Here is a 15,934-nt window from a genome sequence, read left to right on the forward strand (position 1 = left end):
CTCTAATTTTCTTGCAGAGATCTCTAGTCTTTCCCATTCTGTTGTTTTCCTGGATTTGTTTGCACTGACCACTGAGGAAGGCTTTCTTACGTCTCCTTGCTATTCTTCGGAACTCTGCATTCAGGTGGGTATAACTCTCCTTTTCTCCTTTGCCTTTAGCTTCTCTTCTTTTCTCAGCTATTTGTAAGGAAGGCCTCCTCAGACAACCATTTCGCCTTTTTGCATTTCATTTTTCGCATTTCTCACTGGCTGTCGGAAAAGACTGAATCCGCTCAGCAGTAGGCGCCGCCCACCTTTTTTTTTTTTTTACTGATTGGCTCGGGTTCCTAGAGTAGGAACGGGATGCTTTCTGGGAGGGATGCCGGATTAGCGGAGCTTCCTCCCACCGCTCGCGGAGGCTTCCCTGCGGCTGTAGGAGACGGAAATCCAGAGTCAAGAGTCTGGGTTTCCGCCCGGAGGGCTCTTCCCGCCGCTCCCGGAAGCTGCGCTCGCTGCCCGGGTAACGGGTCCCGGCGGCTGAAGCGGCTGAAGCGGCTGAAGCGGCGTTATGGACCTGGAGGAGACGGTGAGAAGTCCGGCTGCCGCGCGAGCAGGCGACGGGGCGGGAGGGCCGTGAGGCTGAGGAGAAGGCGCTGAAGGACGCCTGCCGGCCGTGGAGGCCCTCTGATCTCGAAGTGGGGCGGGTCAGAAAGGGATGGAGCTGGCGGGCCGCGGGTACCGGCGTGGTGGGGGAGACAGGCTGGAGCCCCTGGCTGGCTGAGGTTGTGAGAGGAGACGGGGTGAGGTGTTGATCGAAGGGGGTGTGTTTTAGAGGGAGGATGAACTTGTGGGTTTTGTGAGGTGGCCGCCCTCGTGGCTCACCTCCTCTAGACTGGACCACCCGCAAGTTCCCTTTGATGCTGGAGGTTGGGCGAGGGAGGCCTGGGGCTGGAACCCGAATGCCCCCCAAGTAACCCCTGTAGCCCCAAGTAACGTCACATCTCCCAGCACCTAGTCTTTGGGAATCCTCGTCTCAGCCTTGCGTAGGGAGGGCCAAATTCGGGTGTGAGGGCACGGCCAAGATTTCACTAGTTACCAGTATAGGGTCCCTGAAAACTTGACCTGCTTTTTAAATCAATTAGCCGTGCGTTTTGCCAGTCTTTGATGAGAGTCCTTTGGACTGCGCGGAGATCCAACCAGTCCATCCTAAAGGAAATCAGTCCTGAATATTCATTGGAAGGACTGATGCTGAAGCTGAAACTCCAATACTTTGGCCACCTGATGCAAAGAACTGACTCATTTGAAAAGACCCTGATGCTGGGAAAGATCCAAGGCGGGAGGAGAAGTGGAGGACAGAGGATGAGATGGTTGGATGGCATCACCGACTCAATGGACATGAATTTGAGTAAACTCCAAGAGTTGGTGATGGACAGGGAGGCCTGGCATGCTGCAGTCCATGGGGTTGCAAAGTCAGACTGAGGGACTGAACTGAACTGAACTGATGGTGTTAGAGGAATATTGGGTAATTAGATCAATGATAATAAGATTTCACACACCAAAGAGCTGAGAATTAATTATTCACTGCCAGTCTATGTATGTACAGAAGCATCATGGTGATAGAAGGCTTTTCTCATTGTAGGTGCTCGATAAATGTCTCTTGAATGATGGTTAACGGTGTGTAGATACTTGGTTAATGAAATGAACAACTCGAACTTACCATGAGCCTGTAGAGTTAGGAGTGGGGCTCTTGTCTGTTTTGCTCAACGTCACATCTCCAGCACTTAGTTAAGTGTATACATAGTAGGTACTCCTTGGATTGCTGAATGAACAAATGGAAACTTGAAATAACTGTAATAAAACTCTGGTTCCTTTGTGTTGGGTTATGTGTTCTTAGTGTCCTGGAGGAAGTTCCAAATGGTATGCTGTTTATGTCTTCTCTATACTTAAATCTCATCTTTTTTCCTCACAGCATTTTCAAGTTTTATTTACTCATCTTCCCCCACCCCCCACTTTACCGCTACCATCTTTTTTCTTCCCCTTCCCACACACTGCGTGTTTTAGTTTAATTCTGTTTCAAACTGCTCAGACTGAACTGCTGTTCTCCTTGTTTGTAGATAATAGTCTCTGGTATGTTTTCTATTTTCAGTGATTCTTTACTGATAGAGTAAAATTGCAGGGAAACCTTTAGGTAGAACGGCAGGGTTTAGGTGCAGTGTGTTAAATATGACGTTCCTTTTCTCCCACAGAGAGAGTTCAGAGAGCGCTGTTCTCAGTGTGCCGCTGTTTCTTGGGGTCTTACTGATGAAGGCAAATATTATTGCACTTCTTGCCACAATGTTACAGAAGTAAGTAACAAGTCTCATTTATGAATTTGCTTGTGCTTTAAAAATTGCAATGTCAGCCTAATGTATGGCATAGTACCGCCCCCCCCGCCCCCCCACTAAGCAGTGCCCAAATACCAAGAATATAAGTCGTCCTCAAGTACTGACACAAGGGTTAAAGACTTTGAATTAGATTTAGGATGAGCTTCTGAAACTATCTTGGGCCATAAATATAAGTGTTTTCCTGATTCAGACTGTATGGTATATTTATAAGGGGAAATAATTAAACTTGCACTTGGACGATGATAAATTTCTTTTCATTAGTTAGTACTTATTTAAGAGTTTTTAATGTGCCATGATAGCATGGAGGTTTGGAATATACAATGTTAGAGGACTATCGTGAGTACTGGAAATATACATTGTTATCTTTATGTCTTTGCACAATGCCTTACACATCGTGAGTGTTTTCTTATCCATTCATTCATTTCCTCCTCTTTACAATGTGTGAGATACACTATTATGCCTACAGGTAGGGCAAGTGGGCCTCATCAGGTGAGTTTGCCAAAGTCTCATGGCTAGATAGTGTTGAGGCAGGATTTGAACCTGAGGCTTCTGACTCCAGTGTTCATTTTATTTTACCACATCTGCCTCTTAGGACAGAGGCTGACATCCTGTCCTGTGGGTCCTTGGTAAATGGGACTGCATTCACACAGGAAATGCTAGGTCCTCTTCTCGTCACCACAACCCTCAGGACAGAACAACATAACCAAATAATCCAGAGTGTGGACAGCCTGCTGTTGGGTGGGCTAAACACACCAGGACTTTTCTCTCCGGAAGAGGATTTGCTCAAACTCTACAGAGCCAGGAAGAGCAGATATGTTTATTATCTTTGCCCTGTAGTCCTCTGGGATTTTTGAGAAAAGTGGTTAATTTAGCTTGCAACTATCATTGAGACAGTCATTGTTCTTCATTCTGCTTCCCATTTGCTCACTCACAGTATTCATAAGATATGAACTCACTGGATGAAATTGTTGGGGTGATGATATGTTCATTACTTCGTTTGTGGTGATGGTTTCACGGATATACATACACACACATCAGATCATACACTTTAAATATGCACAGTTTGGTCCTTTGCTTTGATGTTTGTTGAGGCATTAATAGTTTTTGGTTTTGTACCAGCAGTGCAAATGTAAACATGGTGAAGCAAGATGTGTATAATGGACTGTCATTAGCAGATGAAGACAGCGTATACTTTCTTTGGAGAAATTAAACTATTAATACATTAACTAATTGCTTTCTTTTATTTGTCTTTGATAGTATTTCTATTTATTTCTGTCTGATAAAATCTGCTGCAGTCAGTTTTTAACTTGAAAGGTCCTAATACCAGTATTTCCACATTTGAAAGGTACCAGCTTTGTATGGAATAACCTGTCAAGAGTGGAGCCTTCTGGACGGTGGGCACCATCTTCCTGTAGGCCCAGAACCTATCTCAGTGCCTCCTGTGTGATAGACAGAGCTGTGTGTTGCACAACCTCAGTGGTTCTCTTGGCTTTATGGCACGTTATTTAGATAGAAAAGGACATGACTGGTGTGGGCTTGGTGTGCCAATGTTTAAATCCACCTGGTGGGAAATGGCCGGTGAGCTGTGGTTACACCTATGGAGAGTGGAGGTTGTGGTACAGCTTTCCGTGTTTTTCTGCTCCTTTCATTGCCCCTCAACTTACTCTTGTATGTAATTTTCATTTTCTAGATACCCATCATCTGAAGGAAGGCCTTCTGAATTGATAAAGGAATTAGAATGTTATCTTGATTGACTTTATACAGGAAAAATATTTTCAGGTCTTAAATCTGGTCTATGTATAGACATTCTTGCAAGTATTTTATGGGTATTTAATAAAGGTATAAGCGAAGATCATGTGAGTTTAACAGATTTATATGATCATAAGAACAGATTTACTGTAGAAAATGTAGAAATGATGAAGGTGAAAGCTACAATCACCAGTGAGCTCAACATACATTTCAGTAGCTTCCATTTAGTCTTTTATATGAGAGACTGTCTGTATATGAGAGGGGCAAGGGGATATGGGTGAGTACCCCCAATCTTGTGTGTATGTGTTAATTAACTGTATAAATAGTCCACAGTAAAACCATTCTGTAGTTACAGCTTCAGTCTGGGTATTTAGCTTTTTTTAGCTTTTAGTTATTTTGCATTTTGTCTAATTCTTATTTTAAGCCTTCCCCCGCTATCCCCCCCACCCCCACTCTTTATAGGTTTTACCTTTTTTTGTTGGGTAATTGCTCTGGTGTGTGTTCTGAAGTGTCTTATGTTCTCAGTGTGGCCAACCCCATCCACCAGAACAGCTTTGAATGTGGTTTCTGTGGAGTACAGAGAGAATGTATTCCAAAAATCCTGTTGTTAGAGACATTTCTTTTATTCTTAATGAAAGTTGAAGGTAAATTTCATTCCAAATCTCTAGATTTAGACAAATACATAGGTAGTGTTCGTTTTTGGTTAAAAATCTTCACCTTTCCCCCATCACGTAGGGCTGATGCTTTTATTAACATATTTTGGTTGTGAGAGAACCGGAATCTTAGGTCCCAGCCCTTGAGAGCACTTGGAATTGAAGACTTTGGGGTGAACTGTACTCAGCAATAAGTCATTCTAAAATCCTATAGGTCTGATTAAGAATGAAAGTAGTATTTTTATAATTTCATAAAACTGTTTTAGAGTATGATTCAAACACATAGAAAAGTAGAATGAAATAATCTGTGTGTAGCTTAGGCATTGCTAACTATAATAAATACAGAAATTATTTTAGTTTCAAAGTGGTTTGGGGTGGAGAAAAAAGGGTGAATAAATTTGACTTTAGGTGTCAAACAGTTAAAAACTGATTGAAGATAAAAGGTTATTCATTTGACAGTCATTTATCTGGTATAACTATTCTCCACACAGTTTTAGGTACTAAGAAGTTCTGAATCAGAAAATAACATAAAGGCTAACCAGAGTGTTCCACTTTATCTAATTTTCCCAAAATGCTATGGTCACTAGTCCCGGCATCCATGGTCTGGTTCATTGCACGCCCCAGAGCATGCTTGGAAACACGGTCGAGGAGAAGTGAAGCTACCTGTGTATGGCCCTTTTTAATGGTCTGCTTCTGTTTCCTGCAGAGATCTAGGGAAGTTATAGACACTGGGGCTATTCCTAATACTAAAATACAAGCCATCAACCGGGGACTTAAAAGAAAACGAAAACTTGGTAAGCTCTTTCTTCATATGTGCTTAGTATTTTTCAATCATGTTTTCATTTTCATAATTTGGGGGTGTGCAATTGGAATTTTAAATAGATTCTAATGAAGTTGCCAGAATTTTAAGCCAAAATTGAATTAAATTTGATAATTATTTTTGGTAAAATTGGAAGCAACTTCTTAAAGCATACCCATTTTTTATTCTGTTTATTGTAGATGATTTAATTTTTCAGTGGTGCAACTACTATGCAAAAAATACTACTAGTCAAGGGAGTGTATTTCTTTGTTTCTGTTGGCATATGTTTCTCTATTCTGTGTCTGTAATCTCTCATGATTTTCTGTGCTTTTAAAGAAAACTGCTTCTTTTCTGACATGTTTCAACTATGGAGTTGTCAGGTTAGGCAAGTTAAGTATGATACTCAGCTTTCAGAAATCCATTTCTCACAGTGATTTTGAACACACCCTTTTATAATAGGGAAAATTAATTTCCTTTAAAATAACCTCAGCATGGGTGTACTTTGAAAGGCAATCTATTTCATTAATCCAGGGAGTACATATAATTAACCATTATTGAGAAGAATCTAAGGTGAAGTTTAGTTGATGCTTTTTATTTTTGTGACTGATTGCCTAGAGCCAGATGCTCAGGTTTGAAATTAGGCTAATGATAATGGCGGACTCTTCTACATGAGGTAGCTTTAAGGATACACACATGAAATATATAATATATATAAATGTTTGTGAAATAACTGCATGAAATACATTGCTGTTCTTAGATGAATAACAGAGAATGCCTAGATGCCAACTCATGTTCCTATTTAAACTTTAGTAGTGACAGTTTTTATTAGGCTAAAACCTGATTAATCTTAATTAAATTTAATTAGAGTAAAACCTGATTAATTTGGACTTGGCATCTAGGTAATAAAAATTGTATAGTTTAAGCTTAAATTGCTGAAAGAACATCAGGTGTTTCAAATTAAATGTTGAAAGTCTTATATTCAACCTCTTTTTCCTTACTTTCTTCATGTGTAAAGTAAGAGGGTAATACCATTTATTATAGAGAGTAGGAACCCAGACTCAGAATTTGAGATACGACTGTATTAATGTGTCAGAACAGGGTGCAGGAAAGAGAGAGCACACGTGGCTGGCTATAGCTTGGGGAGTTTAAACCCCCTCACCTTTGCAGGCTTCTTATTTTCAGTTCAGTTCAGTCGCTCAGTCGTGTCCGACTCTTTGCGACCCCATGAATCGCAGCACTCCAGGCCTCCCTGTCCATCACCATCTCCTGGAGTTCACTCAGACTCACGTCCATCAAGTCAGTGATGCCATCCAGCCATCTCATCCTCGGTCATCCCCTTCTCCTCCTGCCCCCAACCCCCCCCCAGCATCAGTCTTTTCCAATGAGTCAACTCTTCGCATGAGATGTCCAAAGTACTGGAGCTTCAGCTTTAGCATCATTCCTTCCAAAGAAATCCCAGGGTTGATCTCCTTCAGAATGGACTGGTTGTATCTCCTTGCAGCCCAAGGGACTCTCAAGAGTCTTCTCTAACACCACAGTTCAAAAGCATCAATTCTTCGGCGCTCAGCCTTCTTCACAGTCCAACTCTCACATCCATACATGACCACTGGAAAAACCATAGCCTTGACTAGCCGGACCTTAGTCGGCAAAGTAATGTCTCTGCTTTTGAATATGCTATCTAGGTTGCTCATAACTTTTCTTCCAAGGAGTAAGCATCTTTTAATTTCATGGCTGCAGTCTCCTATGCAAACTAAAACCCTTTTCAGAAAGTGAGTTAGGCAGCAGAGGTGGGGAGACCTTGTGACACTGAGGTTAGGGAGGGGCACAGGAACCCTGTGACTTTCTGTGGGGAAGAGGGCATCTTGGAGTCATAGCAGCAGACTTCAGAAGCTTATTTTTTCAGAGTTGCAGTATTTGTCAACCTGGGAGGGGTAAAACATGAGTCTTAACAGATTTGAGCATTTTCTTTTAACTGGTAGTTTTATTTAAACATGTAGCTTTGTCCATTCCTTCAGAATCTCTTAAGACTGTTTTGAGGTTGCAAGAAAATAACCTTAAAATACATGGTGACTGGACCGAGTTCAATAAATCTTAGTTTCCTTGCTTTCGGTTTCACACTCGTACCTGGAACCTTCCTGATGAAAAGAGAAAGCTGGTGAGCAGTTCATTTTCTTTGTGTGTTCTTGTTGTATGCCCTTTCCTGCCATCTTGGAGCTTCCCTTCTTTGCTTTGGTTCATTCATTCTCCAAATACTCATTGTTCCCTTTCTGTTTGAGGTGGAACAGAGGAGTCGGAGGAGAAACAGTGGCTGAGTGTTGAGTATCCTTTCATTTAGGCTTCTGCTGGGCATTGTTCAGTACATTTATAAAACTTGTTTTCTTTTTTTAATGTGGTGACTAACCATTTTGCTGCCCTTATATTGATATTTCAGAAAAATTAAATTTACTTTAGCATTTGTGTACAGATTTGCCAGATTGGAAGCGAGAGTATAAGAATGGAAACTCTACTCGGGGATATGAAAAAATTCCAGTTGAAGTGTGTGAAACACAATTGTAACTGTGCAGTAGCATTACATTTAGTAAATAAGAAACTCAGATGTCTGAAGTCTGTCATTTGTCATTTAGAGAAAGGCTGGGATTGGTATGTGTGTGAAGGTTTTCAGCACATACTTTATCAACAAGCAGAAGCCTTACAGAGCCTTGGAGTAGGCCCAGAGTTAAAGGTAAGTCCGTTTGAGTTCAGATGTTAGCCTTTTATTTTGTTGTTTGAAGAACAGTAGACTTAGAGTGGAATTAAGAGTAGTAGGGTTATCAGTAATAGCACTTGGCCTATTAGAAACAATCATTTTTCTGATGATTTTTCTTTAATCCTTTTGCAAGACCAGCAATCTCCGAAATGTGTTCTCTAGGGTGTAAATAAGCAGTACATCCAAAAGAAAGTAAGAAAGGTTTTAGTCTTCAGATAATTAGGAAACATTAGGTTAAAGTAAAACAAATAACTTTGTCCACTTATTGGTGCCTTTTATGTGTTAATGTGCTGTTTCATTTCCTAGGGGATGCAATGTGCAGTATTCACAATTTGAGGGTAAAAATCCTCTGGTGTATGTGAGTGGGTGGGATGGGGGGAGTAGCATCCATCAGGACTTCCAGAAAATGCACTTTGTGCAGTGGTACATTAAATCAGTGGTTTTCAAACTTGAGTGTGTATCAGAATCAACTTGGACGGCTTGTTAAAACACAGATTGCTTGACCCCATTCCAGAGTTTCTGATAAGCAGGTCCGGAGTAGGGCCCAAGAATCTGCGTTTCTAATAAGTTTCCAGGTAACACTGATGCTGCTGGAGTCAGCTTAGTTGGAGAGAAGTTTCCATGTGTATGTGGAATGAGTGAATAGGACATTATATAGCACTATGCTCATAAATGAAAACAAGAGCAAAAAGTGAAGGAAGAAAGATCATCTACTGAAGTCACCAAGAAAAGATTGGTAAAGCAGCCTTTCCTATTCAAAGCAATGAATGTCTGCAGCAGGCAGGCAGAGTCACTCGTAGGCCAGTGCATAGCCCAAGTGGTGAGCCTTAACCTTGAGAGTCATTGCTTAGGTAAGATTGCTGGTAGCCTGCAGGTTTGTGAATCTGGTTTCTCCTGACATAGGTATCCGATGTATGAGAGTTTTTAATAAATGGTTTCAGGTAGTTCCACCAAATAGCTTCAGTAGGGTTTACACCTGTATAGCTTTCTGCTGATACCTACTTCAGCGAGATTATCCTAAAAACAGTTTCTCTAAAATAAACTGATAAGTATGACTGTTTAGACCTGACCAGCTAAATGCTGCAGGAATGGTGTTATGATAACCCAGGCTCCAGAGTCAGAACTGACTTTAGATCCTATTTATGGGTCATTTTGGCCATGTTACTCAGTGTCTTCAGTGGTAAAATATGAGCTAATAACTGTTTTGCAGGATTGTGTTAAAGCTTATGGATGCCTTGTGCCCAGTAGGTGATGAATAAATGGAAAAGCTGCTTTGTTTTGTTTTATTTTCACTTGGACAGAGGGTGGGAGAAGGAAGTGGGTGTCAGTAGGTCACTAAATGCAGTAGCAACTTTGCTCCTAACTAGAAGTGTAGTCACATGTAAGTGACTTTCTTTCTCTGGATCTTAATTTATTTAACTTGTAAAAAGAAGGGATTCAACTAGGTGATTTTAAGGAACTTTTTCCTTCCTTGCCTAAAATCTAAGATTAGGAAGACTATATTCAGTGCTTCTCATATACCTGATACTGAAATGATAATTCTTTCAAGGAAATTTAAGTAAGAAAGGTAAGAATACATTTAGATGGAAGCAGTATGTGAAGTACAAGAGAATAGAGGTTCTGTGGTCTGGATGTGCCAGTATATTTTCATCATAACCTGAAGCATTCTTGTTTCTCTTCCACATTAGAATGAAGTTTTGCATAATTTTTGGAAGCGCTACCTTCAGAAGAGCAAGCAGGCATATTGTAAAAACCCAGTTCATACCAGCAGAAGGAAAACTACGGTAAGTCACATGTCTGACAAGTGGGACCAAAAGACATATCTGGTGAGAGATAGAAATGAAGATGAAGTTCAACCTTACCTGAATTATGGTTTTCAGAAGAGTTCCATTGAAGAGGTTTCATTTATAGTCTAGAAGGAAAGGGTCAGTGATGTAGGCATTGAAATTAATTTTGATTTCTTATTTGACCAGTTGAAACATAAAGAAAATTGTGGTTAAGTTTCTAAATAGAAGTTTAAAGGAGTTTCTACCATTGTACTATTAAAAACTGTTTCACAGATGTTACTCTTTTTGCTTGGAACACCTGCTTACTTTACCTGGCATTTCAAGATTCAGCTCAGTTGTCATCTGGATGCTTTACCACCCCACCCCCATCCATCAAAGCAGTTATATTTTTAGCAGTTTGTTTTTCACTGCTTATTAAATGTGCCATGGATCATTTTGTTTGGAAAAGGGGAGGATTCCACTGCTGGGAAATGCAAGTTTGATAAGCTTTGACGTGTTTTATGTGTGGTTCTTACTCTCTAGGACTGTCAAGGGATTCTGACTCTGTTTGACACATTTGTTAAGAGCTTGGAAACTTGGCCCAGTGTTTCCTTGTTTGGTTAGGGTCTCATAGGTTCCACACGCAGAGTTTAGTGAAAGAAATGAGACATTTAGAAATTGCAGGAATGAGAAATCAAATAGCAGATGGAGCAGGAATAATGATAGTTCAGTTTTAGGCAGTAAGTTTGAGACAGCTATTGGACATCCAGGAGGAAATGTGGAGTCCTCAGATACACTTCAGTTCCAGGGGAGAGATCTGGACTGGAGATAGAAATTTGGAAGTTGTCAGCTCACACTATAATCAAATCTAAAATACCACTGTTTATAAGATGCACCATTATTTTTAAGTACCCCCAAGAAAAAAGAAAATGCTGCAAATTAAATTGTGCCATGATGCTGACTGTAAGATAGTCCTGATTTCAGGGATGTTAAAATATGGAGATGGGGGAGTGCACATTAGAATTGAAAACAGTATACATAGTAGATGGTATTTAAAACTACAAGACCAGATGACATCCCTGAGGAGTAAAGACAGAGAAGAGGACCAAGAACTGAGCTCTGAATATTCATTGGAAGGACCCTGATGCTGGGAAAGGTTGAGAGCAAAAGGAGAAGGGGCCAACAGAGCTTGAAGTGGTTGGATAGCATCAGTGACTCAATGGACATGAGTCTGAGCAAACTCCAGGAGATGGTGAAGGACCAGGAAGCTTGGCATGCTGCCGTCCATGGGGTTGCAGAGAGTTGGACACGACTTAGCGACTGAACAACAACAGTGAAAGGTGGAGTCAAGTGCACAGAGGGAGACGTTGTTGTAGATGGGAGCAGGGAAGGGCGCAGAGGCTGACAGAGGGCTGAGCGTGTGCTGTGGGAGTTTCCTTAGGATTGCTTCAGTTTTCTCAGTGATCTCCATGTATCAGCCAGCTTTATGGTTGCCTGGCCCCTCATGGGCTCACCTACCAGAGGGGATTTGCTTGACAGAAGAAACAAGCATTATCCTGTCCCTGGGTTATTTTTTCCGTCTCATTCTCTGTGAGTTTCTTTAATATGAGCTTTATCTCCTCACAGTGAGATCAAGTTTCTGGCCTACATGACTGAGAGTGTGGCTTTTTGACTGTAATCAGCTCCACAAGGTCATGTCAGTTAATGAGGCCTTTAGGTAGCTGGCCAGCTGACCTTTCTAAGGGACACTCTGACCGCTGTTTCAGCGATACACTTGTGAAAAATTAAATCATGGTAAGAGATAATGTATGATTGTCAAGCCTCAGTGTGTCTGGAGTCATTGTTGACACTTGATGTTTTTATTGGTGTTGATGCTAGAGCTATAGGAGAGGTGTTAGTTACAGAGAGAACTAGGCCTGTTGTGTCTGCCTGTTTCTCTGCTCGTGCTTGTTTGGCATCCTTATCTGAGAAACATGGCCCGGAGCTGCTGAGGAGCACGTGCAGAAGTCCGGCTCTCTTTGTCTCAGGGACCAGGCAGATGGCTGCAGGTCTCTAGAGTGGTTCCTTCTCTGGTGTTTGTGATGCTCAAGCATTGTTTACAGTTTGTGGAAATGAATTATGTTGTAATTCCAATATAATCATAATTTATATTCTTTTACAAAATAGGTATTAGAAGATAATTCAAGCCATTCAGACTGGGAGAGTGAGCCTGAGCTGCTGAGTGACGTGAGCTGTCCGTCTTTTGCTGAAAGTGGAGCAGAGTCTCAGCCTGATGTCCGCACCCCAAAGCCTTTCCCCATCATCAAAGCATCACACTCAGGTAAAGATGACAAACTAATGCTCTGGCAGTGCATCTTAGAAATAATGTAGTCCTGTCTCTTCATATTCCAAGGAAGGGAACTTGGCCTAGCAAGGAAGAATGATTTGTTGAATCATATGGCAAGGAGAAAGGTAAACTAAATGAAATGTTAGGGCAGTTTTTAAAAAGGTACATTGTTTCCGCATGAGCTTTTAGGTGTGATTTTTACAGGGAACTAAACAGTAAGGCTTCCTGGGTGGTTTAGATGGGAAAGAATCTACCTGCAGAAGACCAAGGTTCCATCTCTGCTGGTCGGGAAGATCCCTTGAAGAAGGGAATTTCTCCCCACTCCAGGAGCTGTTCTTGAGAATCCCATGGGCGGAGGAGCCTGGCGGGCTACAGTCCATGGGGTGTAAAGAGTCAGACATGACTGAATGACTAACGCTTTCACTTTTCAAGCAATAGGTAGATCCAAAAAGGAGGCTAGCTCAAGTAAGATAGCCGTGGGCTCAGAATATTAGAGAAAAGTTGTAGCAGAGAACGAATAGAACTTAGCCATGTGGTAAGATAGACAGGAGTCAAAGATAAGCTGCCCAGTTTCTCTGCGTAGACTAATGCAGGCCGAATCAGATCACCATATTGTGTGTGTGTGTGTGTCTGTGTGTGTCTGTGTGCGTGCGCATGTGTTCATGTCCATGTATGTCTTACTTTCTGATTTAATTCCATAATTTAAAATAGATAAGGAGTGTATTTAAGGTTACAGATTCAGACTTTCTCCTCAGAGCATTTATTCATGATTTTAGTTGTTTTCTACATTACTTTTAGAAACAAAAACAAAGAAACGTGGAAAACGGAGAAAAATTTTATTATAGATTGTGAAGGTCTTGATGTGTACTACCAGAGTTGTTTGGGAGATAGCGTACAAACTTCCTGGTGTTAGGAATTGCTGAAGTCTGCATTACATGTGGTTGGGTAAAATTTTCAACAAAACATTTCTAGTATGGACTGCTTCTTTGCAAGCCCCTCACCCTCCAGAGATTAAAAATTCCTTTTATCAGCATATCCATGTTTCTTTTTATTTTTTGTCGTTTCCTTTTTTTCCTTCAGCATAACTGCATTTCTTCATGGGCTGCACAATGACACAGTTATCAAATAAGTTACATTTTGTGTCCAAAGAAGTTAGGTCTTAGGATAATCGGGCAGCCTGGCATGTGGGGCTTCCTTTTCCGTGCCTCAGGCCACCGGACTCAAAAAATCTCAGAGAACCAGGACTCTGAAGCCATCCGAGCCTTTTTAGTAAGACATCGTGATTGTTTACCTGTGTTAGGGATTTTTGTTTGCATGTTTGTTTCTTAGTAAATGATGATCCTTAGAGCTTTATTTTCATTTTTCTATTAAATATAACTATTAAAACAACTCATTATTAATGTAAAACTATAAAATTCAGATATTCATGGGAATTCCCTGGCAGTCCAGTGGTTAGAACTCGGTCCTTCCACTGTTGGGGCCCAGGTTTAATCCCTCATTAGGGAATTAAGATCCTGCAAGCTGTGTGGCCTGGCCGAAAACAAACAAACAAACAAACAAAAACACATGTTCATAAAGAAAGTAAACTCATGAGTTATTGTACCACCCCAAAATAACCACTGTCACTGTATTCTTCTACATTCTAGAAGGTTTTTTATTCATATATATATATAGAGAGAGAAAGCACGAGTTTTGTTTTCCAAAAATGTGAACTATTTCTTGATTCTTTAAATTTTTTTCCAGGCAAGCTTTCTATTTATTTATCACTAATCTATAATCTGGGCTTCCCAGGTGGCTCAGTGGTAAGAATCTGCCTGCCAGTGCAGAAGACACAGATTTGATCCCTGGGTTGGGAAGATTCCCTCGAGAAGGAAATGGCAATCCAATCCACTATTGTTGCCTGGAGAACCCCATGGACAGAGGAGCCTGGCAGGCTACAGTCCATGGGGTCACAAAAGAGTCAAATACAACTTAGTGAAACTATGAATCTATAATCCATGAATCTATAATCTATTACTAATGTATCTCCACACTTCCCCTCAGTTCTGACAATCTTTCAATTCCTTAGCTGTCAATTTCGTCTTCCATAATAGATCCTGGAACTTCTGAGCTGCTTTGATCTAGAATGATGTATCTCCAGACCTCTGTCTTGGGGATCTCTTTACCACCATCCCGAGAAGTCTGCCACCTGTCTGTGGTTAAATTTCTGATTTCTTTATCTCACTTCATCTTCTTTCTTGGTTCACACCCTCAATTTGTGGAGCATCTTTTCTTATTTTGCTGAGGATATTAATGTTATTTCCCACTGATTTGAAGATTTGACGGTAAAGCGTCTTCCTACAATGCAGGAGACCCAGGTTCAATCCCTGGGTCAGGAACATCTCCTAGAGAAGGAAATGGCAACCCACTCCAGTATGCTTGCCTGGAAAATCCCATGGATGGAGGAGCCTAGTAGGCTACAGTCCATGGGGTCACAAAGAATCGGACACGACTGAGCGACTTTACTTTCTTTCTTTCTTTGCCTTTTTATACTAGAGGGTTTCTTTAAGTGCTTAGCAAGCCTAAGAAGGCTAGTCCTGTTTAAGAATGGAGATTGAAAAGTTGATTGAAAGCTTTCTACCCACAGTAAGTCTTGTCACTTCTGCTCTGGTTTATTTTCTTGGTAAACCTCCAGCATTGTCATCTTTAAATCTTTTACCCCTCAGCTGACCAGATTTTCCAGAAACATCTCTGAGTCTTTTTTTTTGGAGGGTATAACCCCGACTGTCCTGGGAACTAATTTTTGGGCAAGACTGGGGAGGAGGAGTCATTTGGCTGCGTGGAGCTTGGGAAGGAATCTGGGTGTATAACTTTTTGATTAGGCTTCCAAGCAGTCCTCCTGGTGTTGGTCTTACCTCATGCATTTTCCAGGGCTACCTGGTTTAACCACCTCCTGAGCCTTCCTTAGAGGTCCCCAGGGAAAATTACATTGAATTCTGCCTTCCCTACTGCTGGCTGTGAATCCAGCCTTCTCAGCACTGCTAAGGCAATAATCACCTGTCCATTTGCTTTTCGGCTTTTAACATTTTATTGCTGTTATCTCTTTTTCCACGTTATTTGTTCTTATATGTATATATTTTAAAAATTTCTTTATAATTAAAGTAGGACAAAACAGAAGCTAATGTGTTGTTTTCAATCTGCCATCTTAACTGGAAGTTCCTACTTGTTTTTATATATGTAATATATAGAGAAGTTTTTAAAATGATATTTTATAAAAATCTGTGTCCCTGTATATTCTTTTAAAATTGTAGTCATTGGCTTTTAGCATCCATCGGAGGGATGGTAGGGATGGAGGGCCGGTGAGCTCAATAATTTGCATCCCTACCATGTTCTCAGGTGATGCTAACATACCTGGTCCAACAGCTGTACCTGGACAACCGTCCAATGTGTTTACACAAAGCATTGTGTAAATTGTTATGCACTGTTTTCATTGCATGGAGTTAGTTAATTAAATTTCTATTCTAGTCACTTAGGTTGTTTTAAATTATTTCCT

At 41.0% G+C, this 15,934-nt stretch overlaps 1 protein-coding gene across 2 annotated transcripts in view; it reads left to right on the forward strand.

Moving 5' to 3' along the window:
- Window positions 1–308: 308 nt before the first annotated feature.
- TAF1B (TATA-box binding protein associated factor, RNA polymerase I subunit B) overlaps window positions 309–15,934 on the forward strand; it is a 54,391-nt gene continuing 38,765 nt past the window's right edge. Inside the window, exons 1-6 of one of the 2 annotated variants that reach the window (XM_069580187.1) lie at window positions 309–565; window positions 2,226–2,324; window positions 5,472–5,559; window positions 8,189–8,286; window positions 9,999–10,094; window positions 12,243–12,396. In XM_069580187.1, coding sequence (XP_069436288.1) covers window positions 548–565; window positions 2,226–2,324; window positions 5,472–5,559; window positions 8,189–8,286; window positions 9,999–10,094; window positions 12,243–12,396 — 553 coding nt within the window. In that variant the 5' untranslated portion in view covers window positions 309–547. Of the gene's footprint in view, window positions 566–2,225; window positions 2,325–5,471; window positions 5,560–7,434; window positions 7,720–7,840; window positions 8,287–9,998; window positions 10,095–12,242; window positions 12,397–15,934 lie in introns of those variants that run through there. The other variant, XM_069580188.1, reaches the window with a different exon arrangement.

This window comes from Ovis canadensis, chromosome 3 (genome assembly GCF_042477335.2).
Source record: "Ovis canadensis isolate MfBH-ARS-UI-01 breed Bighorn chromosome 3, ARS-UI_OviCan_v2, whole genome shotgun sequence".
In the NCBI taxonomy this organism is placed as follows: Eukaryota; Metazoa; Chordata; class Mammalia; order Artiodactyla; family Bovidae; genus Ovis; species Ovis canadensis.